General features: G+C 55.1%; 1 protein-coding gene across 1 annotated transcript; it reads left to right on the top strand.

The window, feature by feature from the left end:
* The first annotated feature begins 194 nt into the window (after positions 1-194).
* On the top strand, positions 195-19,745 carry Mybpc3 (myosin binding protein C3). Its single transcript, XM_042676592.1, has 34 exons — positions 195-249; positions 2,605-2,871; positions 3,531-3,638; positions 3,719-3,826; positions 3,920-4,068; positions 4,917-5,034; positions 5,550-5,598; positions 5,710-5,739; positions 5,907-5,960; positions 6,689-6,709; positions 6,921-7,084; positions 8,434-8,566; positions 8,785-8,787; positions 8,912-9,036; positions 9,143-9,248; positions 9,344-9,510; positions 9,867-10,032; positions 10,844-10,950; positions 11,051-11,080; positions 12,964-13,103; positions 13,323-13,403; positions 13,586-13,745; positions 14,761-14,865; positions 14,960-15,148; positions 16,386-16,520; positions 16,656-16,823; positions 17,524-17,612; positions 17,779-17,974; positions 18,210-18,349; positions 18,503-18,662; positions 18,758-18,894; positions 19,182-19,368; positions 19,511-19,548; positions 19,662-19,745. The coding sequence occupies exons 1-33, from the start codon at positions 225-227 to the stop codon at positions 19,519-19,521; spliced, it is 3,828 nt and encodes a 1,275-aa protein (XP_042532526.1). The 5' UTR covers positions 195-224; the 3' UTR covers positions 19,522-19,548; positions 19,662-19,745.
* Positions 19,746-20,432: the final 687 nt, after the last annotated feature.

The following is a 20,432-nucleotide window of genomic DNA, read 5'->3' as shown; positions in this document are numbered from 1 at the left end:
GGGGAGGATGGCTGGGAGGACGGCTGAGGAAAATGAGGGCCTACCTTTTCCCTGGAGAGACCTCAGCTGGATGGAATCTGTCTATATTTAGCAGGTGGCTGGCAGGAGGCAGATAAGCAGAGCTGAGGGGGAGGTCCTCATATATAATGGAGAGGGCAGGACCCCGCTCAGTCTTTCGTTGGGTGGCCCCTGCCTGCTTGGTGCTTCGTGTGATCTCTCTCAAAATGCCTGAACCCGGGAAAAAGCCAGGTAATTCCAGGACCAGGGCTGGGCTGGGCATATGGGTGGGTGGGGAGGTGCATAGCTGGAGGCCAAGGCTGAGGAGAGTTCTCAAAGGGGCTTGGTTATTTTATTTTTATTTATTTATTTTTTTTCCGGTACTTAGGCCTGAACTCAGGGCCTGGGTGCTTTCCCTTCGCTTTTTCCCTCCCAGCGAGTGCTCTACCTCTTGAGCTACCGCTCCACTTCTTGCTTTCTGGTGGTTAATTGGAGATAAAAGTCTCACAGATTTTTCTTCTTGGGCTGTCTTCAAAATCTTGCTTGATCCTCAGCTCTCCTGAATTGTTAGGATTACAGGAGTGAGCTACCAGCCCCCAGCTCCTTGGTCTTCCTTTCTTCCTTCTCTTCCTCTCTTCCTTCCTTCCTTTCTCTCTCTCTCTCTCTTTCTCTCTCTCTCTCTTTTCTTTTCTTTCCTCACTCAGTTTCTTTTCCCATCTCTCTGATGAGGCCAAAGGTAAACCCAGTGTTAGGACAGCACCAAGGCCGGACGCACCCAGGCCAACACCACATTCTCAGAATGCAAGGGGTTCCTTCCTACCCATCCCCAGTGACTCCAGATAGAATCCCAGGATTACACGACTGAGTGGGCTGATGCCCCTGCCCTCTCTGGGTCTTGGTTTCTCCATCTTTCCAGGCCTGGGTGGGATAGCTCCTTCCGGCTGTGACGTTGTCTGCTTCCTGGTCTGTATCATTTGGGTGGTTAGGTATGAACTCCACTTGAAGGTGACAAAGCTCCTCTTCTCTGGGAGACAAAGGTCAAGAGGCTTGGAGCCCATGTGAAGGGCAGTGAAGAACCACAGCCCAGGAGGCTGGACCTGGCTATGCCCTTGCGAAGGCTGTTCAAGGCACAGATCCAGGTTCCTCCACCCAACCCCCTCCCCGGCCAGCTTTATCTCAGCTGCTGATTGTCAGCCCCAGGCCCTCAGAGGACAAATTTAGCCACATTCCAAGTAGGCAGAGTACCTGCCCGCTGCAAGGGCCCAGTGCGTGGTGGGAGTGGGGGTGGAGTGGGAGGCTGGGCTCATCATTGGTGGCTTTAGGCCCTGAGGAACCAGGGGACATACCTAGCATAAGTCCATGTAGAATTGCTGAGTGTTGATGGCTCAAACCTATCATCCTATCTATTTAGGAGGATGAGATATGAGGATCATGGTTTGAAGCTAGCCTGAGCAAACAAATCTGGATGCTTATCTCTAACCAGCAAAAAAAAATTTGGAATTGAAGATGTGGTTCAAGTGATAGATCACCTAAGTGTGATCAAGAAAGCCAAGCAATAATTATAACCCTTCTGTACACCACCTTTATAATAACAATAAAAAATTCTTAAAGGGCTGGGAAGGTGGCCCAGTGGTAGAGCACTTGCCTTGCATGCATGAGGCCCTGGGTTCAATTCCTCAGCACCACATTAGCAAAAAGAAAAAAGCCAGAAGTGGCGTTGAGGCTCAAGTGGTAGAGCGCTAGCCTTGAGCTGAAGAGCTGAGGGACAGTGCCCAGTCCCAGAGTTTAGGCCCCACAACCGGACCCCCCAAAAAAAAAATTCTTAAAAAAGAAAGGCCAGGCACCGGTGGCTCACACCTATAATCCTAGCTACTTAGGAGGCTGAGATCTGAGGAACACGGTTCAAAGTCACCCCGGGCAGGAAAGTCCAGGAGACCCTTATCTCCAATTAACCACCAGAACACTGGAAGTGGTGTTGTGGCTCAAGTGGTAGAGCACTAGCCTTGAGCTGAAGAGCTCAGGGACAGTGCTCAGGCCCAGAGTTCAAGCCCCAAGACAGACCAAAAAGAGAGAGAGAGAAAAAGAAAGTTAAACAAGAGCTAAGAAAGGCTCAAGTTCAAGCCTCAATATTGATATTTAAAAAAAAAAAAAGCTATATGGAAGTTAGGACCATAACTGTTCACCTATGAGCTCTGTGTGTGTGTGTGTGTGTGTGTGTGTGTGTGCGTGTGTTGCCAGTTCTTGGGCTTGAACTCGGGGCCTGGGCACTGTTCCTGAGCTTCTTTCGCTTAAGGTTAGCACTGTACCACAGTGCCACTTCGGCTTTTTCTGTGTATGTGGTACTGAGGAATCTAACCTGTGGCTTTGTGCATGCTAGGCAAGCACTCTACCACTAAGCCACCTTCCCAGCTCAGCTGTGTGGTCTTAAACACATAGCCTTTCTGGTCTCTGAGAAAAGAACAAAACAATTGCTCCTGTTGAACAGTATCACCTGAGTAAACAAGGTGATACATAGAACATGCTTCTTACAGTGTTTATAAGAGGGGCTGCAGGGGTGGGGTGCATGGGAGAACCAAAGATCCCTACAGCCTCCATCTGGCCCTACAGTGTCAGCCTTTAGCAAGAAGCCTCGGTCAGTGGAGGTGGCGGTGGGGAGCCAGGCCGTGTTCGAGGCGGAGACAGAGCGGGCTGGGGTGAAGGTGCGCTGGCAGCGGGAAGGCAGTGACATCAGCGCCAGCGACAAGTATGGCCTGGCAACTGAGGGCCGGCGGCACACACTGATGGTGCAGGATGTGGGCACTGCGGATCAGGGCTCTTACGCAGTCATCGCAGGCTCCTCCAAGGTCAAGTTTGATCTCAAGGTCACAGAGGCAGGTGAGCGCTTGGCCAGCCTTCTCTGAGGCTTGAGCTTGGACACAGGCAGCCCAGCTGGTCCGATCTTGGGAACAGGAGATGTACTGAGTTCTCTCCCTTTTGCCCCAGTTGTGCCCCCTTGCCAGAAACCCCCTCTCCCCTCTTCATGCCCTTCCCTGGCCGGTTCCTGCCATTGTGGAGGTGAGAAAATACAGAGATGAGCTTGGCACAGCTGCTGCCCACCGGAGCCCCCAGGGCGCGGGCCACACATGGCAGTGAGGGGGCGGGCTACGTGCGTTGGCAGGGCGGCCTGGGCGGCTGTGGGGACCAGAGCCCAGTTTAGCTTCGGGGGTAGGGGTTGGGCGAGGCCAGGGCATGGGGGAGGAGAAACAGATGGATCTCAGAGCTGCTTCGGGCAGTCACCTGGACATGGGGACAGAAGGATTGTGGGGGCCAGAAGGGGAAAATGCAGGCTAACACCCCTACTCAGCGGGAGCCACCTCTAAGGGGGCCCCGGGGACCAGGAGGATGTGTCTGGAAGAAACTTGGACACCTTCATTCTAGTAAGATACCCCCTGGGAGTGGGGTACAAGGGGCTGCTGCCCAGGAGAGAGAGAGGGAGGGTGGAGGAGAGGAGGGTTCTCTGATTAGAAACCCCACCCCTACCCCAGCCCCTCCAGAGAAGGCAGAGCCTGGGCCAGCCCCAGCCCCTGTTGAGGCCCCAGGAGCCCCGGGAAAACCTCCGTCTCCCACTGCTGAGCTGGAATCAAGCACCCAAAGTTCAGAAGGTGAGGGGCCTGGGCAGGGAGGGACAAGGTCTCTTGGGAGGGGTTGCTCTGGTGCAGGTCTTAAAGATCTTCATTCACAGGATCCAGCTCAGCCGCCCCCAACGGCCCTGGACCTGGGGGCCCTGCAGCCCCCGAGGATCCCATTGGCCTCTTCCTGATGAGGCCTCAGGACGGCGAGGTGACCGTGGGTGAGTAGGGGTTGCGGGTTCCAGGGGTGGTATGGGAAGAGAGGCAGCGAGCGACCCCAGCCCTACCTGCCACCCCTCCCCCGCTCCCCCCAGGTGGCAGCATCACTTTCTCAGCCCGCGTGGCTGGTGCCAGCCTCTTGAAACCGCCAGTGGTCAAATGGTTCAAGGGCAAGTGGGTGGACCTGAGCAGCAAGGTGGGTCAGCACCTGCAGCTGCAGGACAGCTACGACCGGGCCAGCAAGGTGAGCCTGGCATCTGGGGGATCTGGAGAGATGGAAAGACCCTGGGAAGCACAGGAGCTGCACAGAGGGGCTCAAGGGAGGCCTTGAAGGACGTGAGGGTGTCAAGGAGTCTTAAGGTTGAGGGGTCCAAGGATCCCAGAAAGCACAGGGAATACCAGCTAGTGAGGTGGTCAGGTTCTGGATGGATGGAAATCAGCAGGCAAGGGACTTTCAGGGATTCCACAGTTCCTCTCGGCACAGATCAAGAAACCAAAGCTTGCAAGGTGAATTGGCTGTTCCAAGGTCACTCAAAGCCAGGCCTAGAACCAGGAACCCCTGTGTCTTGACTCTCAGCCGTTGCATCTTCTAAGCTTCCACAGTCCTGGGCCAGATACAGAAGTCCCTAGCAGAACCGAGCAAGTGTGCAGGTGCACAGGTGTACAAAGCCACATTATTTTACTTCATTTTGTCACTCGTGGGGCTCAGTCAGGAACTTGGGGCCTATCCCTGAGCTCTTTTGCTCAATGCTGGCACTCTACCACTTTGAGCCACAGCTCTGCTTTTGGTTTTCTGGTGGCTAATTGGAGATAAGAATCTCATGGACTTTCCTGCCCAGGCTGCCTTTGAACCATGATCCTGGGATCTCAGCCTCCTAAGTATTTTAGGATTACAGGCATGAGCCACTAGCACCCGGCTTCGCAGCCTTACATTAAGTGGATACCATTCGCCCTGTAGTCAGCTTTGTATTTTATCATGATCAAGTGCAAGCAGAGGGCAGTCATGGGTTTTGAAAGGTGGTCTCTCCTTTAGGGATGAAGGGCCTCACCACCTTAGTCTCCTCTGACTCCCGCCCCCCCCCCCCCCCATAGGTCTATCAGTTCGAGCTCCGGATCACCGATGCTCAGGTCACCTCTGCGGGTGGCTACCGTTGCGAGGTGTCCACCAAGGACAAATTTGACAGCTGCAACTTCAACCTTACTGTCCATGGTGAGGGAGCCCCGCCCCCCTCCTCCCCCCTCCCCGCCCCCGGGTCTGTCCCAGGCTCATGGTTCCTATAGGTCTTGATCTCTGGAGCCTGCTTCCATCTCCCAACACAAAGGCCCTGGCTAGATATCAGTGCTGACCTATACCCAGTGCTTCTCAAACAGGGTGTGAAATAAACCCTCAAAGTCTTCCAGGGAGTGGGGGCTTAGTACCAAGTCAGGATCTCACCTAGAGTTGGACTTGCGTTAGTCGATCCACCCTGCTGTCCCTGCCTCCCGGCATAGGTCCTAACATAACCCACTGTAGGTGAGCTGAGAGACAAGCTGAGAGGCCACGGCAGGGGGTTGGAGATGGGGAGCTGTCCTACTAGCCTGGGCCATGATAGGATAAGAAGATGGGGTCCTGGGGCAAGTGGTCGCCCTCATGGAATTATGGGTGGGCCTTTAGAAGTCCAGAGAACCCAGAACAGAGGTCCCTTCTGAAAACCTCTCCTTCTTCCTCTCTCTTAATGACCCCAGAGGCCGTTGGTCCTGGAGAACTGGATCTGCGATCAGCTTTCCGCCGCCCGTGAGTCCCCCTTCTCTTCAGGGTTGGGGACACACAGAGAGCTGGGTTGAAGTCTAGGTTGGGGAGAGTAAGCGCTTACAAGCAAGTAAGGATAATTCCTAACCCCTACAGGAGCGTGGCCGGAGCAGGTCGGAGAACCAGGTAGCCCTTCCCAGGCCCCTCACAGCCCTGTACTCAGATCCTAGGGCTTGGGATGGACGGGCGCCCAGCTGGGGTGCTGTCCCTCCACCCCCGCCTTCCGCTCCACCTCACTTGGCAAGTCCCTTCCCGCCCCCTTCGCCCCAGCCTCACCACGCCCCTCTCTGTAGTGACAGCCACGAGGACACTGGGACTCTGGACTTCAGCTCCCTGCTGAAGAAAAGGTGAGGCCCGGCAGCATCCTCCAGGGCAGGGAGTGAGGCTGTTTCAAGTCCTGGCACTGTAGTTTCCCAGCTGTGTGGCCCTGAGCGAGTCACTGAGCCTCTCTGAGCAGGTTTCCTTGTCTGGCAGTTGTGGGCAAAGTTAAGGACTCTGCAGACATGACTTCCTGTGTACATCCATTCCATGTCTTCCTACCCCCACCCCCGGCACACCACAGAGAGCCCGCAGTAGCTCACTCTAATAGATTCCTGCCCTCCCCAAAGAAGCTGAGGGTGGATCCCCAAAGTTGCAGGAACTCTTCACCCCACCTGATCCTCCTGACTCGAAATCTCTATCTTCTCCCTCTCTCTCCTGACCTCTCCTCACGGCGATGCTGCTGATGCTTAGAGAGTAAGGAATGGGGGTGGGGTGGGCCTGGGGGGCTCGGGGCACAAGGCACTGGAAGGGACAGAGCTGACCTGTGGAGACTGGTGCCCATCCCTGCCAGGGCTTGGTGAGCCCAGGTGAGACTCCCCACGGCTGAGGTGAGTCTCTGAACCTTGAGGGTAACTCCCCACACGCCCACATTTAGCTGTTGGTTTGAACTCAGGAGGGACAGCAAATTCAGCACAGTTTTCCTGCCCTGGCCTCTTGGGCATCACAGGTGCTCTGTAAATGTCGGGGTGCTGGGACAAGAAGGGAGGTGCCCAGACCTCTAATGAGTTCTCTACCCTTTCTGCCCTGCCTGGAGCAGCAGTTTCCGGACCCCACGGTGAGTGCCATCACCCACCCTCCCCTCCTTCAGCCGAGAGTCCCCCCCCACCCCCCACCCCCAGCCCCTAGGTCCCCTGCCCTGTTCCCAGAAGGGAAGGGCAGAATGCAGGAGAGCCTCTGCTCCTTGATGTTGGGCCCAGGAAGCACCTCTGGGAAAGGGAGAGGAAGGGGCAACTCTGAGCGTCCGCATGGGCTGGGGGGGGACACAGGGACTCAAAGCTGGAGGCACCTGTGGAGGAGGATGTGTGGGAGATCCTGCGGCACGCACCCCCATCCGAGTATGAGCGCATCGCCTTCCAGCATGGGGTCACTGACCTGCGGGGCATGCTCAAGAGGCTCAAAGGCATGAAGCGAGACGAGAAGAAGAGCACAGGTTAGCCCTGCACCCACGTGGGAAAGAAAAGGGCACAGGTTAGCCCTGACACTCCCCCCCCCCCCCCCCGCCCACACACACGGAAAAAGAAGAATCCAGCTCAGCCCAGACACACATTGGAAAGAAGAGCCCAGAACTGCCACGCCCCCCCAACTTGTGTTGAGAAAACCAAAGAGCACAGTGTGAGCCCCTTTCCACAGACAGAAACTGAGAAAAGATAGGTTAGCCCAGAGACAACCATGAAGAGAAGGACAGAGGACAAGAAAACTCTCCTCAGAGAGGAAAAATCAGGCCACTCCTTTTTCTAAAAAGTCAAAGAAGCCTGGCTCCCCATCTCCCCATCCCAAAGAAGGAGGGAAAAACTCGGGGAGCCACACCAGGGTGGGGGCAGGAAGAGAAGCAGGGCTAGCTCACCTTCCACCTGGGTTAGCTTCCCTCAGCTGTAGGCAGGTGAAAGGAGAAGGGTCTAGGCTAGCCCTTTCCCATGTAGAACGGGATATGAGTCAGGGAGAGTGATGTACTCACAGCCATGTCTTGAGAGTTTAGCATGGTGCCTGGCACACAGCAAGTGTTCCAGAATTTTGACCCACTGGAGGGATTAGTTTCCAGAGAGGAGGGTGGGGGCGGGGGCCTCTCCCCCAAATTTCCAAACCTTTTGTGCTCATGTGGAAGAGCAGAAGAGCCAGCTCCTCTCTCTTCCCTGCCTCCCCCATCCCGGACTCAACCCAGTTGCTAGATGGCCCAGCCCTGGTGCCCACTGAAATCAAGTCTCCAGGTGACAATGAAATCTCTGAATTTCTGGGCCAGAAGGCACGGAGCAAAGGCCTGCGGGTGATAGGAGGAGCCTTTGGGGGTGGAGACAAGGCTCCATCTTGTCACAGTAGCCATGGGAAGCGGAGACTAAGCCAAGCACTACACTTTGTATCGTTGTCTTGCTGAATTCCCAGCGCCACCTTGAGGTAGGGACCATCACCATTTTTCATTTTGCAAGTGAGGAAGCAGAGGCACCCAGAGGTTAGTTAAGGAATGAGCCCGCAGGTCCCCGAGCACCAGGCAGTGGTTCTTTGCATCTCTGCAGCTGCTCCAGGTCCAGCTAGAACCTGGGCAGCCTTTAGGGGTCCTTCTGCCCCAAGGAAGATAAGACAGAGCCGGGGGTGGGGGGAGAAAGGAGACAGACAGACAGACCAGACAGAGAAGGGAACAGGGCACCAATAGAAACAGAGGTGGACAGGTAGGCACAGGAGGGCTGGTTGGGGGAGGACATGCCACGGTCACCATGGCCAGGCGTGGCAGGGCAGGGTATGAGGTGTGGACCTCAGGGCTGCGGTGAGCTGTGGGGTGGTGCTCAGCCTTTCAGAAGAAGCTGGAGCCAGCCTACCAGGTGAGCAAGGGCCACAAGATCCGGCTGACCGTGGAGCTGGCTGACCCTGATGCCGAGGTCAAGTGGCTGAAGAACGGACAGGAGGTCCAGATGAGTGGCAGGTTGGTGAGGGTAGGGAGGGCCCTGGAGAGCTGGAGGGGTGAGGAGGGCTGGTCTCGCTGCCCCTCCCTCCCTATGGGTCTCTTTGTGGCATCTCTCCCCATTTCTCCCTGTCCCTGGGGTCTGCTTCTCCACCACCCCGATCCTCATGATCTGTTTCTCCATCTCTCGGTCTTCATTTCTTCCCATGGGAAACCATCCAATGGCTTTGGTTCTGCAGCAAGTGAGTCCCGCCCGCCCCCCGCCCCGGCCTGGGACCGCCTCGAGGTTGGGGGCCTGAGGATTGTGTTGGCTCACGCAGCCTGGGAAGGGGGTCCACAACCTGACAGTCTCCATGGCCCCACCAGGTACATCTTTGAATCCATCGGCACCAAACGCACCTTGACCATCAGCCAGTGCTCGCTGGCGGACGATGCAGCCTACCAGTGCGTGGTGGGTGGTGAGAAATGCAGCACTGAGCTCTTTGTCAAAGGTGGGCTGGGGATCTGGGGACCCAGGGGCCCAGAGAGGGGGGAAAAGGGGCAGCCACAGAAAGCCGCCCTTACGCTGTGTCTCCCCCCGCCCCCCCCCCCCGACAGAGCCCCCGGTGCTGATCACACGTCCCCTGGAAGACCAGCTGGTGATGGTGGGACAGCGGGTGGAGTTTGAGTGTGAAGTGTCTGAAGAGGGGGCCCAGGTCAAATGGTGAGTGCCTGGGTATGGGGGTGCAGGGCAGACCTGGGGTGCAGGGATATCAGCCTGTAGGCGATCACAGTCCTTGCTGACTGCTCTCTGATCAGGCTGAAAGATGGGGTTGAGCTGACCCGGGAAGAGACCTTCAAATATCGGTTTAAGAAGGATGGGCGGAAACACCACCTGATCATCAACGAGGCGACACTGGAGGACGCCGGGCACTATGCGCTGCGTACTAGTGGGGGCCAGGCACTGGCTGAGCTCATAGTGCAAGGTGAGGTCTGCTGGTGGGCTGGGGTCCCTCAGAGAACCACGCCCAGCATGTGGAGGCAAAGCTGGATCAAAGCTGGTGCAACCTGGAATGCCCGAGCCTCACTTTTCCCATCTGTAAAATGGGAAAGTTGAACTGCTTTCTTTAAAGAGTGCTAGAGGGTCAGATAGGCCTGGTTAGCATCAACAACTCCCCCTCCCCCACACACACACCGGAATATTGGTGTATACCATCACAGGCACATGTGTGTTTTCAAATGCCCACACCCACCCAGCCATCCCCGGCTTGCCCACATGTCCTTGCCCACAAGGACCCACAATCACACCCTTAGGAGCTCATTGGCTCTGTCCGTCCTCCAGAGAAAAAGCTGGAAGTGTACCAGAGCATCGCAGACCTGGCGGTGGGTGCCAAGGACCAGGCCGTGTTCAAGTGTGAAGTGTCAGATGAGAATGTGCGGGGCGTGTGGCTGAAGAACGGGAAAGAGCTGGTGCCTGACGGACGCATCAAAGTGTCCCACATTGGGCGGTGAGCGGAAAGTGTGGCAGAGAGACAGAGACAGAGACAGAGACGGAGAGGGAGAGGGACAGACAGACAGAGGAGAGAGAGGCAGCACAGACTGAGACTGAGAGAGAAAAAGACAGGCAAGAAGGCAGAAATAAGAGACCCAAAGATATGGGAAGAGATTTTAAAAATGTAGAGGGAGAGGTCACCTGAAACAAGGAAGCCGGGGACACTCAGGGCCAGACATCCCCTCCCCCTCCTCACCCCGTCACCAGGCACAGGAGGCTGCGGAGGAGGCAGCTCTGGCCACAGATCACCCTGGAGCTCCTGGGCTGGCCGTGCTGGACCTGAGTTCATAGAGATTACTGAGGGCAGTCTTGTCCAGGCTCCAAGAGGCCGATGCCAAACACCACTTTCTATACTACCTTGCTGGAAAACACTATAAAGAAGCCATTTTTAAATGCAAGAACACCAAGGAGCCAGGTGCTGGTGGCTCACACCTGTAATTCTAGCTACGCAGGAGGCTGAGATCTGAGGATCACAGTTCAAAGCTAGCCCAGGCAGGAAATTCCCTGAGAATCTTATGTCCAATTAGCCACCAGAAAACTGGAAGTGGCACAGTGGCTCAAAGTGGTAGAGTCAGAGACAGTGCCCAAGCCCCGAGTTCAAGCCCCATGACCAACAACAACCACAATACCACCACCAACAATAACAACAGCAAAAACACCACCAAGGAGCCAGGACAGGCCATGCTCCCTTGTAACCTTAGCTCAAGTGTCCAGCGAGGCCAGAGCTGTATGGCCTAGTAGGGTCCCTGAGCCATAGCTACCTGCAGGGTCCACAAACTGACCATTGATGATGTCACACCTGAAGATGAAGCCGACTACAGCTTTGTGCCCGAGGGCTTTGCCTGCAACCTGTCGGCCAAGCTCCACTTCATGGGTAAGATGGAGCTGAGGGAGGTGGGGCCGGTGGGGCCGGGCCCCCCTGGGACTGGGCCATGCTTCTGCTCTGGTGTCACTTGCTCTTCCCTCTCTTACAGAGGTCAAGATTGACTTCGTGCCCAGGCAAGGTGAGTGTCAGGACCCCTATATGCCACCTCAGCTCTGCTCAGTACATTGCACCCCAACTTCAGACAAGTCTCCCCTCTGCTCCTGTCACAGGGAAGAGCAACGATCCTGGCAGGGTGGGGGGCAGAGGCCCCCCTGCTCCAGTTCTGTTACCCACAATTCATTGTGGGACAAATATAATCTGCCTGAGTTTCCCTGCCCCTCCCCCACCCCTTTTACCAGCCCAGGGGCTTGAACTCAGGGCCTGGGCACTGTCCCTGAGCTTCTTTGTGCTCAAGGTTAGCACTCTACCACTTGAGTCATAGTGCCACTTCTGGCTTTTTCTTAGTAGTTTATTGGAGATAAGAGTCTTACAGACTTTCTTTCCCAGGCTGGCTTCAAACCACCATCCTCAGATCTCATCCTTCTAAGTAGCAAGGATTACAGGTGTGAGCCACTGGCACCTGGCCAGTTTCCCCATTTCTAAAATGAGGCTGCTGATAGTGCATCCTCCATACAGTGGTCATGGAGATGGAATGATGTGGAACGTCAAAGATGTGAGGTTTTATTGCTATACCTTTCCTGCTTGAAAAAAAATTTACTGATTTTTTTTTTTTTTTTTGGTGCCAGTACTGGGGCTTGAACTCAGGGCCTGGGTGCTGGTCCTTAAGTTTTTTCTACCTAAGTCTTTACCATGTGAGCCACAGCTCCATTTACAGTGTTTTGATGGTGCATGGAAATAAGAGTTTCAGGGACTTTCCTGCCTGGGCTGTCTTCCAACCTCAGTCCTTAGATCTCAGACTCCTGAGTGGCTAGGATTAGTGGCATGAGCCATTGACGCTTGGTCTTTTCTGCTTGTAAATTAAATTTTTATCAGACACCTCAGAGTTTTAACTTTAGGAGAACAATCCAGGCTGAGGTCTACTCTGCTTTGTTCATCTTAGGGCTTTCTAAACTGGATTCACTTAACACTAGCATCCCATTAAAAAAGTATTCTGGTAGAAGACATTTGGTGTCCCCCAAACGCTGTAGAAAATGCTACATGAGGGACCCAAATGTTAACAAATCTCCCCAAAAATTCCTGGGTGACTGAAAGTTCTAGCTCTTGTCTGGGTTTGGTAGTTATATGAGCATACATATTTGTCAAAACTCATAACACTGCCAGGCATGGTGGCATATGCCTGTAATCCCAGCATTTAGAAGGCTCACAAACAGAAGGATCAAAAACATTCAAGGCCAGGGATAGAGGCATGACTCAGCAGTAGAATATCTGCCTAGCAATCTCAAGACCTAGAGTTCAAACACTAGTGCTGAAAAAAAAAAGTCAGCCAGAGTGATATAGTGAGACCCTGTTTCAAAAAAAAACCCCAAAATAGTATTGTGTGTGTGTGTGTGTGTGTGTGTGTGTGTGTGTGTGTATGTGTGTGTAGAAAGGGGTGACATTGACCAAGAAGCATTGTAATCATAATCTGACTTAGGAAATTGAAACACCTTTGTATAAATATGTAATAATGGGCTGGGAAGGTGGCTCAGTGGTAGAGTGCTTGCCTTGCATGCCTGAGGCCCTGGGTTCGATTCCTCAGTACCACATAAGCAAAAAGAAAAAAGCCGGAAGTGGCACTGTGGCTCAAGTGGTAGAGCGCTAGCCTTGAGCTGAAGAGCTGAGGGACAGCGCCCAGGCCCAGAGTTCAGGCTCCACAACCAGACCCCCCCCAAAAATAAATATGTAATAATAATAATTAAGTCCAAAGCTTAAATTTATATTCCACCATGTATAAATCATAACCCCAAACGGATCATCCAAACACTAGTGGCATTGCTTCCTCTTCTTTGGCCCTTCTTCCCACTAAACCCTGTTCATGGGCCTGGTCTGCTCTTTTTCTGACCTATGTCATCTGTCACTCAGAGCCTCCCAAGATCCACCTGGACTGCCCAGGCCGCACACCAGACACTATTGTGGTGGTGGCAGGGAACAAGCTTCGCCTGGATGTCCCCATCTCTGGGGACCCGGCACCCACTGTCATTTGGCAGAAGACCATCACACAGGTACTGTGGGTCTTCCCAGGATGGAGGTGTGGGCCCCATGTGAGTACCCCACCTTCCCCACCCATGCACTACCCCAGCTCCCAGCCACGGGCAGCTCAGAGGCTCTGTTGGCCAGGAAGGGAGGAAGGCAGACAGCAGGTGGGCAGGGGGGATGGAAGACGGAGGGACCCCTCCAGGCTGAGTCAGACTCTGCCCAGCTTCCTTCTTGCCCTGGCCCAGGGTAAGAAGACCCCAGCTGGGCCAGCACCCGATGCCCCAGAAGACGCAGATGCCACAGACGAGTGGCAGTTTGATAAGAAGGTGAGTGAGGCTGATGACAAGACACAATTGATTTTCTTTGGCATTTCTCCCCACGCAGCGTCCACCCCGGGCCAGGCCCCGGTGCCCTGCCCCTGATAGGCACCCTCCCGCTCACACCTATAACCTTCACTCAGATGCGGTTTCCCCTGAGCTGTGCGTCCCTTCCTCTCCCTCCCCTTCAGCTGCTGTGCGAGACGGAGGGCAGGGTCCACGTGGAGACCACCAAGGACCGTAGCATCTTCACAGTGGAGGGGGCAGAGAAGGAAGACGAGGGTGTCTACACTGTCACGGTGAAGAACCCCGTGGGCGAAGACCAGGTCAACCTCACAGTCAAGGTCATCGGTGAGGCGGGCAGGGTTCCAGGCTAGAGAAGAACACAGCCAGCACTCCCGGGAGAGATCCTACCCGTGCTCATTCAGTCCCCGGCAAACCACAGGGCGTGCTCTGAGCCAGCCCGGGAGAATGGGCAGGACAGGCACTTTGTATCTGCAAAGAATCAAGCTATAGGGGGAGATGGAGGAGGTAGTAATGTCCCTTACTGTGACACAAGGTTGAGTTGGGGTAGGGCTGCAGTGTCATGGGAGACATTAATCTTAAAAAAAAAAAAACAAACAAAAAACGCTAGAAATGTTGTAGGCACTAGCTTTGAGCAAAAATGCTCAAGGACAGTGCCCAGGCCCTGAGTTCAAGCCTCAGGGATGGCGCGTGCGCGCGCGCACACACACACACACACACGCACACACACGCGTGCAAGTTAAAAGAAACAAACTCAAAAAGCTGGAAATGGAGCTGAGGTGCAAGTTGTAGAGCACTAGCCTTGAGCAACAAAACTCAGGGACAGTGCCCAAGCCCTGAATTCAAGACAGGCATTAATTAATTAATTAAAACAAATTTAAAAAGCATTCTGTAGGCAGAGGACTGGGTAAAGTGGAAAGAAAGGGGGGGGACTGGGAAGGTGGCTCAGTGGTAGAGCGCTTGCCTTGCATGCATGAGGCCCTGGGGTCAATTCCTCAGCACCACATAAGCAAAACGAAAAAAGCCGGAAGTGGCGCTGTGGCTCAAGTGGTAGAGCACTAGCCTTGAGCTGAAGAGCTGAGGGACAGCGCCCAGGCACAAAGTTCAGGCCCCATGACCAGACCCCCCAAAAAAAACCAAAACAAAAAAACAAAGGGGCAGTAGGGAGGACCATAAAGGGTTGCCCTCAGGACCAGGGAGATGATCAGATTCTAGAAAGGTCCCTGGCTCTAGGGGTTGGGGGTGGGGGCTAGGGGTGGAGAGTGGGGGCGTGCAGTGTTGGGTGTGGTCAGGGGGTGAGGGGAGAGGCGGGAAGGGGCTGACGGCTTCCTCCTCCCTCCAGATGTGCCAGATGCACCTGCAGCCCCCGAGATCAGCAATGTGGGCGAGGACTGCTGCACCGTGCGGTGGGCGCCGCCGGCCTACGACGGGGGACAGCCTGTGCTGGGTGAGAGGCCGGGCTCAGGGACGGCGCAGGGGCAGCCAGGGCTGGCGGTGTCCGCGGGCCCGGGCCCAGCCCCCAGCTCCCACTCCACTGCCAGGCTACATCTTGGAGCGGAAAAAGAAGAAGAGCTACCGCTGGATGCGCCTCAATTTCGATCTGCTGCGGGAGCTGAGCCACGAGGCAAGGCGCATGATCGAGGGCGTGGCCTATGAGATGCGGGTGTACGCGGTCAACGCCGTGGGCATGTCCAGGCCCAGTGCCCCCTCCCAGTCCTTCATGCCCATCGGTGAGCCCGCTCGTCTGCCCCGCACCCCCTGGAGACTCAGGGCTCCCTAATAATAGCTGCCGTTCCAGTTGCCACCCTAGAATCTACATCCCTGGTCTCTAATGCTTGGTCTGTGATAGTTTGCTTTATCTCACAGATGAAGAAACTGAGGCTGGAAGGCCTCCAGTGACCTGCTTGGGATCATCTAGCTGAGCAACTTTAGTTGCAGTGCCCCCAATACCGTGTGTGTGTGTGTGTGTGTGTGTGTGTGTGTGTACGTGCACAGGGCTTTAAACTCCAGGCCTTAAGCTTGTTTGGTTTACTTGCTGAGCTGACCCTCTACTGTAGAAGCCATACCTCCAGTCCAGCTTTTTTCTGGTTAATTGGAGATGGAGTCTTTACAACTTTCTGCCTTTAAACCATGAGCCTTTAGATCTCAGCCTCTTGAGTAGCTAGGAGATGTGAGCCACTAGCACCTGGCCTTTTTTTTTTTTTTAATGTCATTTTGAAGGTCATGTATAGAGGGGTTACACTTCTTTTTTTTTTTTTTTTTTTTGCTGGACATGGGGCCTGAACTCTGGGCCTGGGTGCTGTCCCTCAGCTCTTCAGCTCAAGGCTAGCGCTCTACCACTTGAGCCACAGTGCCACTTCCAGCTTTTCAGCTTTTTCTGCTTATGTGGTATTTTTCTTAAATTACATTTACAGCATTTCTTACATTGAGAGGTTTCATGTAAGCTTCACTGTGTTCTCTTGGCTGTCTTTCCCTATGTAGGTCTGTCTGTCATTGTGTGTGTGGTGTGTGTGTGTGTGTGTGTGTGTGTGCGCGTGCGCGCGCACGCGCGTGCGCACACGTACACACATGCCAGTACTAGGCTTTCACTCAGGGCCTAGGTTCTAACCCTGAGCTTTTCAAGGCTTGAGCCCACCCTCTTGAACCACATCTTCACTTGTGGCTTTTTTGGTGGTTAATTAGAGATAGGCGTTTAATGGACTTTTCTTCCTAGGCTGGCTTTGATCCCCGATTCTCAGATCTCAGCCTCCTGAATAGCTAGAATTACAGGCATGAGCCACTGGTGCCCAGCTTTCTTTTGTAACTATTACTGTTTGTAAGTCAGTCTAGACAGATGTCTAAATACAGGCCAGATATTCCTGAGAGTGCTTGAAGGCCAGCCAAAGGGGAAGCTGTCCCTGGGAGACCAGACAGCAGTTGAGGGATGGGGAAATGGGTCCCTCAAAACCTCCATGAACCCACTACCAGGTCCTCCCGGGGAACCCACCCACTTGGCCATGGAGGATGTCTCTGATACCACCGTCTCGCTCAAGTGGCGGGCTCCAGAGCGTGTGGGCGCGGGTGGCCTGGATGGCTACAGCGTGGAGTACTGCCAGGAGGGTTGTAAGTGTCCCACCCCCCACCCCAGGCCAGCCCCACCCTCTGATGACCTCTGGATATCCTTCAGGGGCTGGGCAGTGAGGTAGGGGGGATGCCAATGACAGAACGTGGCTCCCCTGCCCCTGTGCCCACCGCCAGGCTCCGAATGGGTGGCTGCCCTTCAGGGGCTGACAGAGCGCACGTCATTGCTGGTGAAGGACCTGCCCACCGGGGCCCGGCTGCTGTTCCGTGTGCGGGCACACAATGTGGCTGGGCCTGGAGCCCCCGTCACCACCAAGGAGCCTGTGACAGTGCAGGAGATCCTGCGTGAGTGTCCCCTTGTACAGCCATGACACCTGCCAGTGACCTCCAGACTTTTGGAGCTGACTGGGCTGGGCTACTTGCTAGCTAAGGGCAGGAGGCGCTGGGATCTCATTCACGTCTACGGTTCTCTTGATTTTCCCATATTATTCTCCCAGTTCTGGAACAGGGAAAACATAGTCTGTAGTCTCTGCCCTGTGTTCTGTGAGTCTTGGCTCCAACAGGTGGTCATTGTTCCTCTGTGTCCTCAGAGCCGGGCAGCGAGGCCTCTCGGGGTCAGGTGGGGCCACCTGGGACACCTAGCATTCACTTCCCGTTAGCGCAGGATTGATGATGTAAGGGTTGGTCCTCCAGGTTGGAAAGAATCAATAAACCAGTAGAAAGTACATAGGGTCTACATAGTAGAAAGGGCATAGGATCTGGAAGCTTCGTTTTGCAGCCCGGCTTGTAACTTAATCACCTGTGTGGCCTGTATTAGCCAACTGCTTACCCTCTCTGATCCCTGAGACTTAGGAGAAATCAGGAGCTTTCATTAACCATTTGGAGCTGTGCAGATAAGTTGCTGTGGGTTAGTGTGCCAGGCCCAGGGCAGCTTTCTTCTTAGCTGCAGCTCTCTATGCCCTGCTTCAAGAGAGAAAGGAGCTGTGGTACAACTCAGGGCTAAGATTGTGGGGGGCCATTGCTCAGTCATCCACTGTACCCACAGAACGACCGCGGCTGCAACTGCCCAGACACTTGCGCCAGACCATTCAGAGAAAGGTGGGAGAGTCTGTGAACCTCCTCATTCCTTTCCAGGTAGGCTGGTCCCTTCCCTGTGTCAAGGGGAGTGGCTACAGTGGAAGGGTCTATCTCAGATCTGACCAAACCCCCAACCTCATGGCACACACACACACACACAGCTAGAGTACCAGCCTGTCTTTAGGGGGAGCTAGGCTCAGGGTAGAGCTATCCCTTCCTGCAGGGCAAGCCTCGGCCTCAAGTGACCTGGACCAAAGAGGGGCAGCCACTGGTAGGAGAGGAGGTGAGCGTCCGCAACAGCTCCACAGACACCATCTTGTTCATCCGCGCTGCCCGCCGCGCCCACTCAGGCACCTATCAGGTGGCAGTACGCATCGAGAACATGGAGGACAAGGCCACGCTGGTCCTGCAGATCGTGGGTACGTGGTTCTGGGCCTTCCTGTGAGCCCACTCATCTCTTGTCCTGGAGCTGGGCTGCTGGGGTGCAAGACCAAGTCTGGGGACCCAACCCAGAGCATCCCATTTCCCAGTCCAGAGCCCCTGCCCAAGGTGGCAGGCCCAGGTCTGGCTGGTTGCCTGAGGGGCTCCCAAGGCTGGCACCCTGTTAACCCCCTGCACGAGATGCCATGATTCAATCAGAGATGTTTTCCACAGACAAGCCCAGTCCCCCTCAGGACATTCGGGTCATGGAAGCTTGGGGTTTCAATGTGGCTCTGGAGTGGAAGCCACCCCAAGATGATGGCAACTCAGAGCTCTTGGGTTACACGGTACAGAAGGCTGACAAGAAGACCATGGTGAGCCTAAGGCTGGGCCTTTCGTATGTCCTGTCTACCCTCTGATGATTGGCTTCCTCCATACACAGTAGGGACAGAGGCACTAGGGGTACCAGAGTGGACCCTGGCAGGGGTCCCCAGAGGTTTGCCCTCCCCTCCCTTCCCCTCCTCCAGGAGTGGTTCACCGTGTTGGAGCATTACCGCCGCACCCAGTGTGTGGTGTCAGAGCTCATCATTGGCAATGGTTACTACTTCCGGGTCTTCAGCCATAACATGGTGGGTCCCAGTGACACAGCCACCACCACCAAGGAGCCTGTCTTTATCCCCAGACCGGGTACTATACCTTTCGTCCCATGCCAGGGGAGCTGGGGCAGGGAGGGGAACTTCACTTGAGATGTCTTTCTTGGTACCAAGCTCTATCACCAACAGGCATCACATACGAACCACCCAAATTCAAGGCGCTGGACTTCTCCGAGGCCCCAAGTTTCACCCAGCCACTGGCAAACCGCTCGGTCATCGCCGGCTACACCACTGTCCTTTGCTGCGCTGTGCGGGGCAGCCCCAAGGTAGGGGTTTTAGGCTCTCAGTGGTGGCAGCTGTGTCTCTGAGCTCTATCCTGAAGCAGCCTCCCTGCCCCCCACCTCCCAGAGCCTGTCAGCTGGCTCTGCCCCACCTCTGGGTGTCTGCTGAGCTCCTTCCCAGAACAGGGGCCCGGCTTCGGGCATGGTTTTGGACTCCAGTGTGAACTGTGAACCCTCAGAGTGGAAACACCAATGCCAGTCTCTCTGGATTCCTGCCAGGTCCCCCTCACCTGAGCCGCTTTCTCTTGCTCTTTCCATTACCTGACTTATAGCCCAAGATTTCCTGGTTCAAGAACGGCCTGGACCTGGGAGAAGATGCCCGCTTCCGCATGTTCAGCAAGCAGGGGGTGCTGACCCTGGAGATCCGGAAGCCCTGCCCCTTTGATGGAGGCATCTATGTCTGCAGAGCCACCAACTTGCAGGGCGAGGCGGAGTGTGAGTGCCGCCTGGAGGTGCGAGGTGAGGCTCTGGCTAGCCCAGGGTTCAGAGGGAGAGCAGGGTGTGGCTCTGCCACAACACTAGCCCTGTGCTGTTTTATGGGTCTGGGTCCTGGCTTCTGGAAGGCTCCCAACAAATGCCGTGGCCTCCTTTCTTCCTCTAGTGCCTCAGTGACCTAGCTGACTTCCTAGGGATGGCCTGGTAAGTACCTAGATCACCCAGCCCACTAGGGCCCAAGTCAGAGGCTCAGGCCTGTTCCTGGTCCTACAGTGGCGGTCGGGAAATGGGTACATTAGCATTCATTTCGCTCACAGGGGAGCCTGTGTCATTGGTACAGCTGGATGCCAGCCCATGTGCCAAAGCCTAGAGGAGAGCTGGAGGAGCCCACTTCCTGCCGCTGGATGTGTGTGTGTGTGGCGGGGGGGGGGGGGGGGGGGGGGCGGGGACACGTGCAGCTGTGTGTCCTGGCTGGTCTGCAGGGGATGGGCTGCAAACTTCATAGTTCTCTAAGGAGCTCTTAAGTCTTTGGGGCACAAAGTGGGTGGGCTTAGGGAATTGTGACTGGGGACAGACCCTTCTGGCCACCTTGTCTTCTCAGTGTTTAAGGGCAATAAAGCTCGATGGAATCACAGGACTGATGCCTTTTGTCCAATTGCTTGTTTTCATGGAAAGCACAGGGACATTTGCAGCGGTAACCTATTTCCCAGATGAGTATATGAGATGCAGAATTCATAAAACATCAGCAATGGAAACAGCAGTCTTCCTCTTAATATTCACTCTTCAGATAACGTTTGAAGGCAACAATGCCAGAAACCCAGGCTTTCCCTTGGGCCCAGGGGCCCAGCATGACCCTTGTCCCAGTGACCCAGGGTTGCAGCAGCTGGGGGTGGAACAATGTAGTCTACCATCGTCCGGCACCCAACAGGCCTTGTATAGAACTGCACTGGGCTACTCTAGGGCCCCAGTGCGCAACACCCATGGCCCACACCTATCCAGTGGAGAGAAACAATCTGTGCAATTGAAGGCAGGGATCACGATGGGGGGAGGAAGGGCCTGGACCTTCTCTGCTCTTACTTCTCTCACTG

This window comes from Dipodomys spectabilis, unplaced genomic scaffold (genome assembly GCF_019054845.1).
Source record: "Dipodomys spectabilis isolate Male_0828 unplaced genomic scaffold, ASM1905484v1 ptg000030l, whole genome shotgun sequence".
NCBI lineage: Eukaryota > Metazoa > Chordata > Mammalia > Rodentia > Heteromyidae > Dipodomys > Dipodomys spectabilis.
Note: the sequence above shows the minus strand (reverse complement) of the source record. Positions and strands in the feature narration are given on the sequence as shown.

Excerpts from the sequence above, each read along its gene's own strand:
- Mybpc3 (XM_042676592.1), top strand. The coding sequence starts at position 225 with ATGCCTGAACCCGGGAAAAAGCCAG. Across the intron at positions 6,710-6,920 it reads AGCAGTTTCCGGACCCCACG|GGACTCAAAGCTGGAGGCAC; the intron begins GTGAGTGCCATC and ends GGGGGGACACAG. Across the intron at positions 9,249-9,343 it reads GAGGGGGCCCAGGTCAAATG|GCTGAAAGATGGGGTTGAGC; the intron begins GTGAGTGCCTGG and ends CTCTCTGATCAG.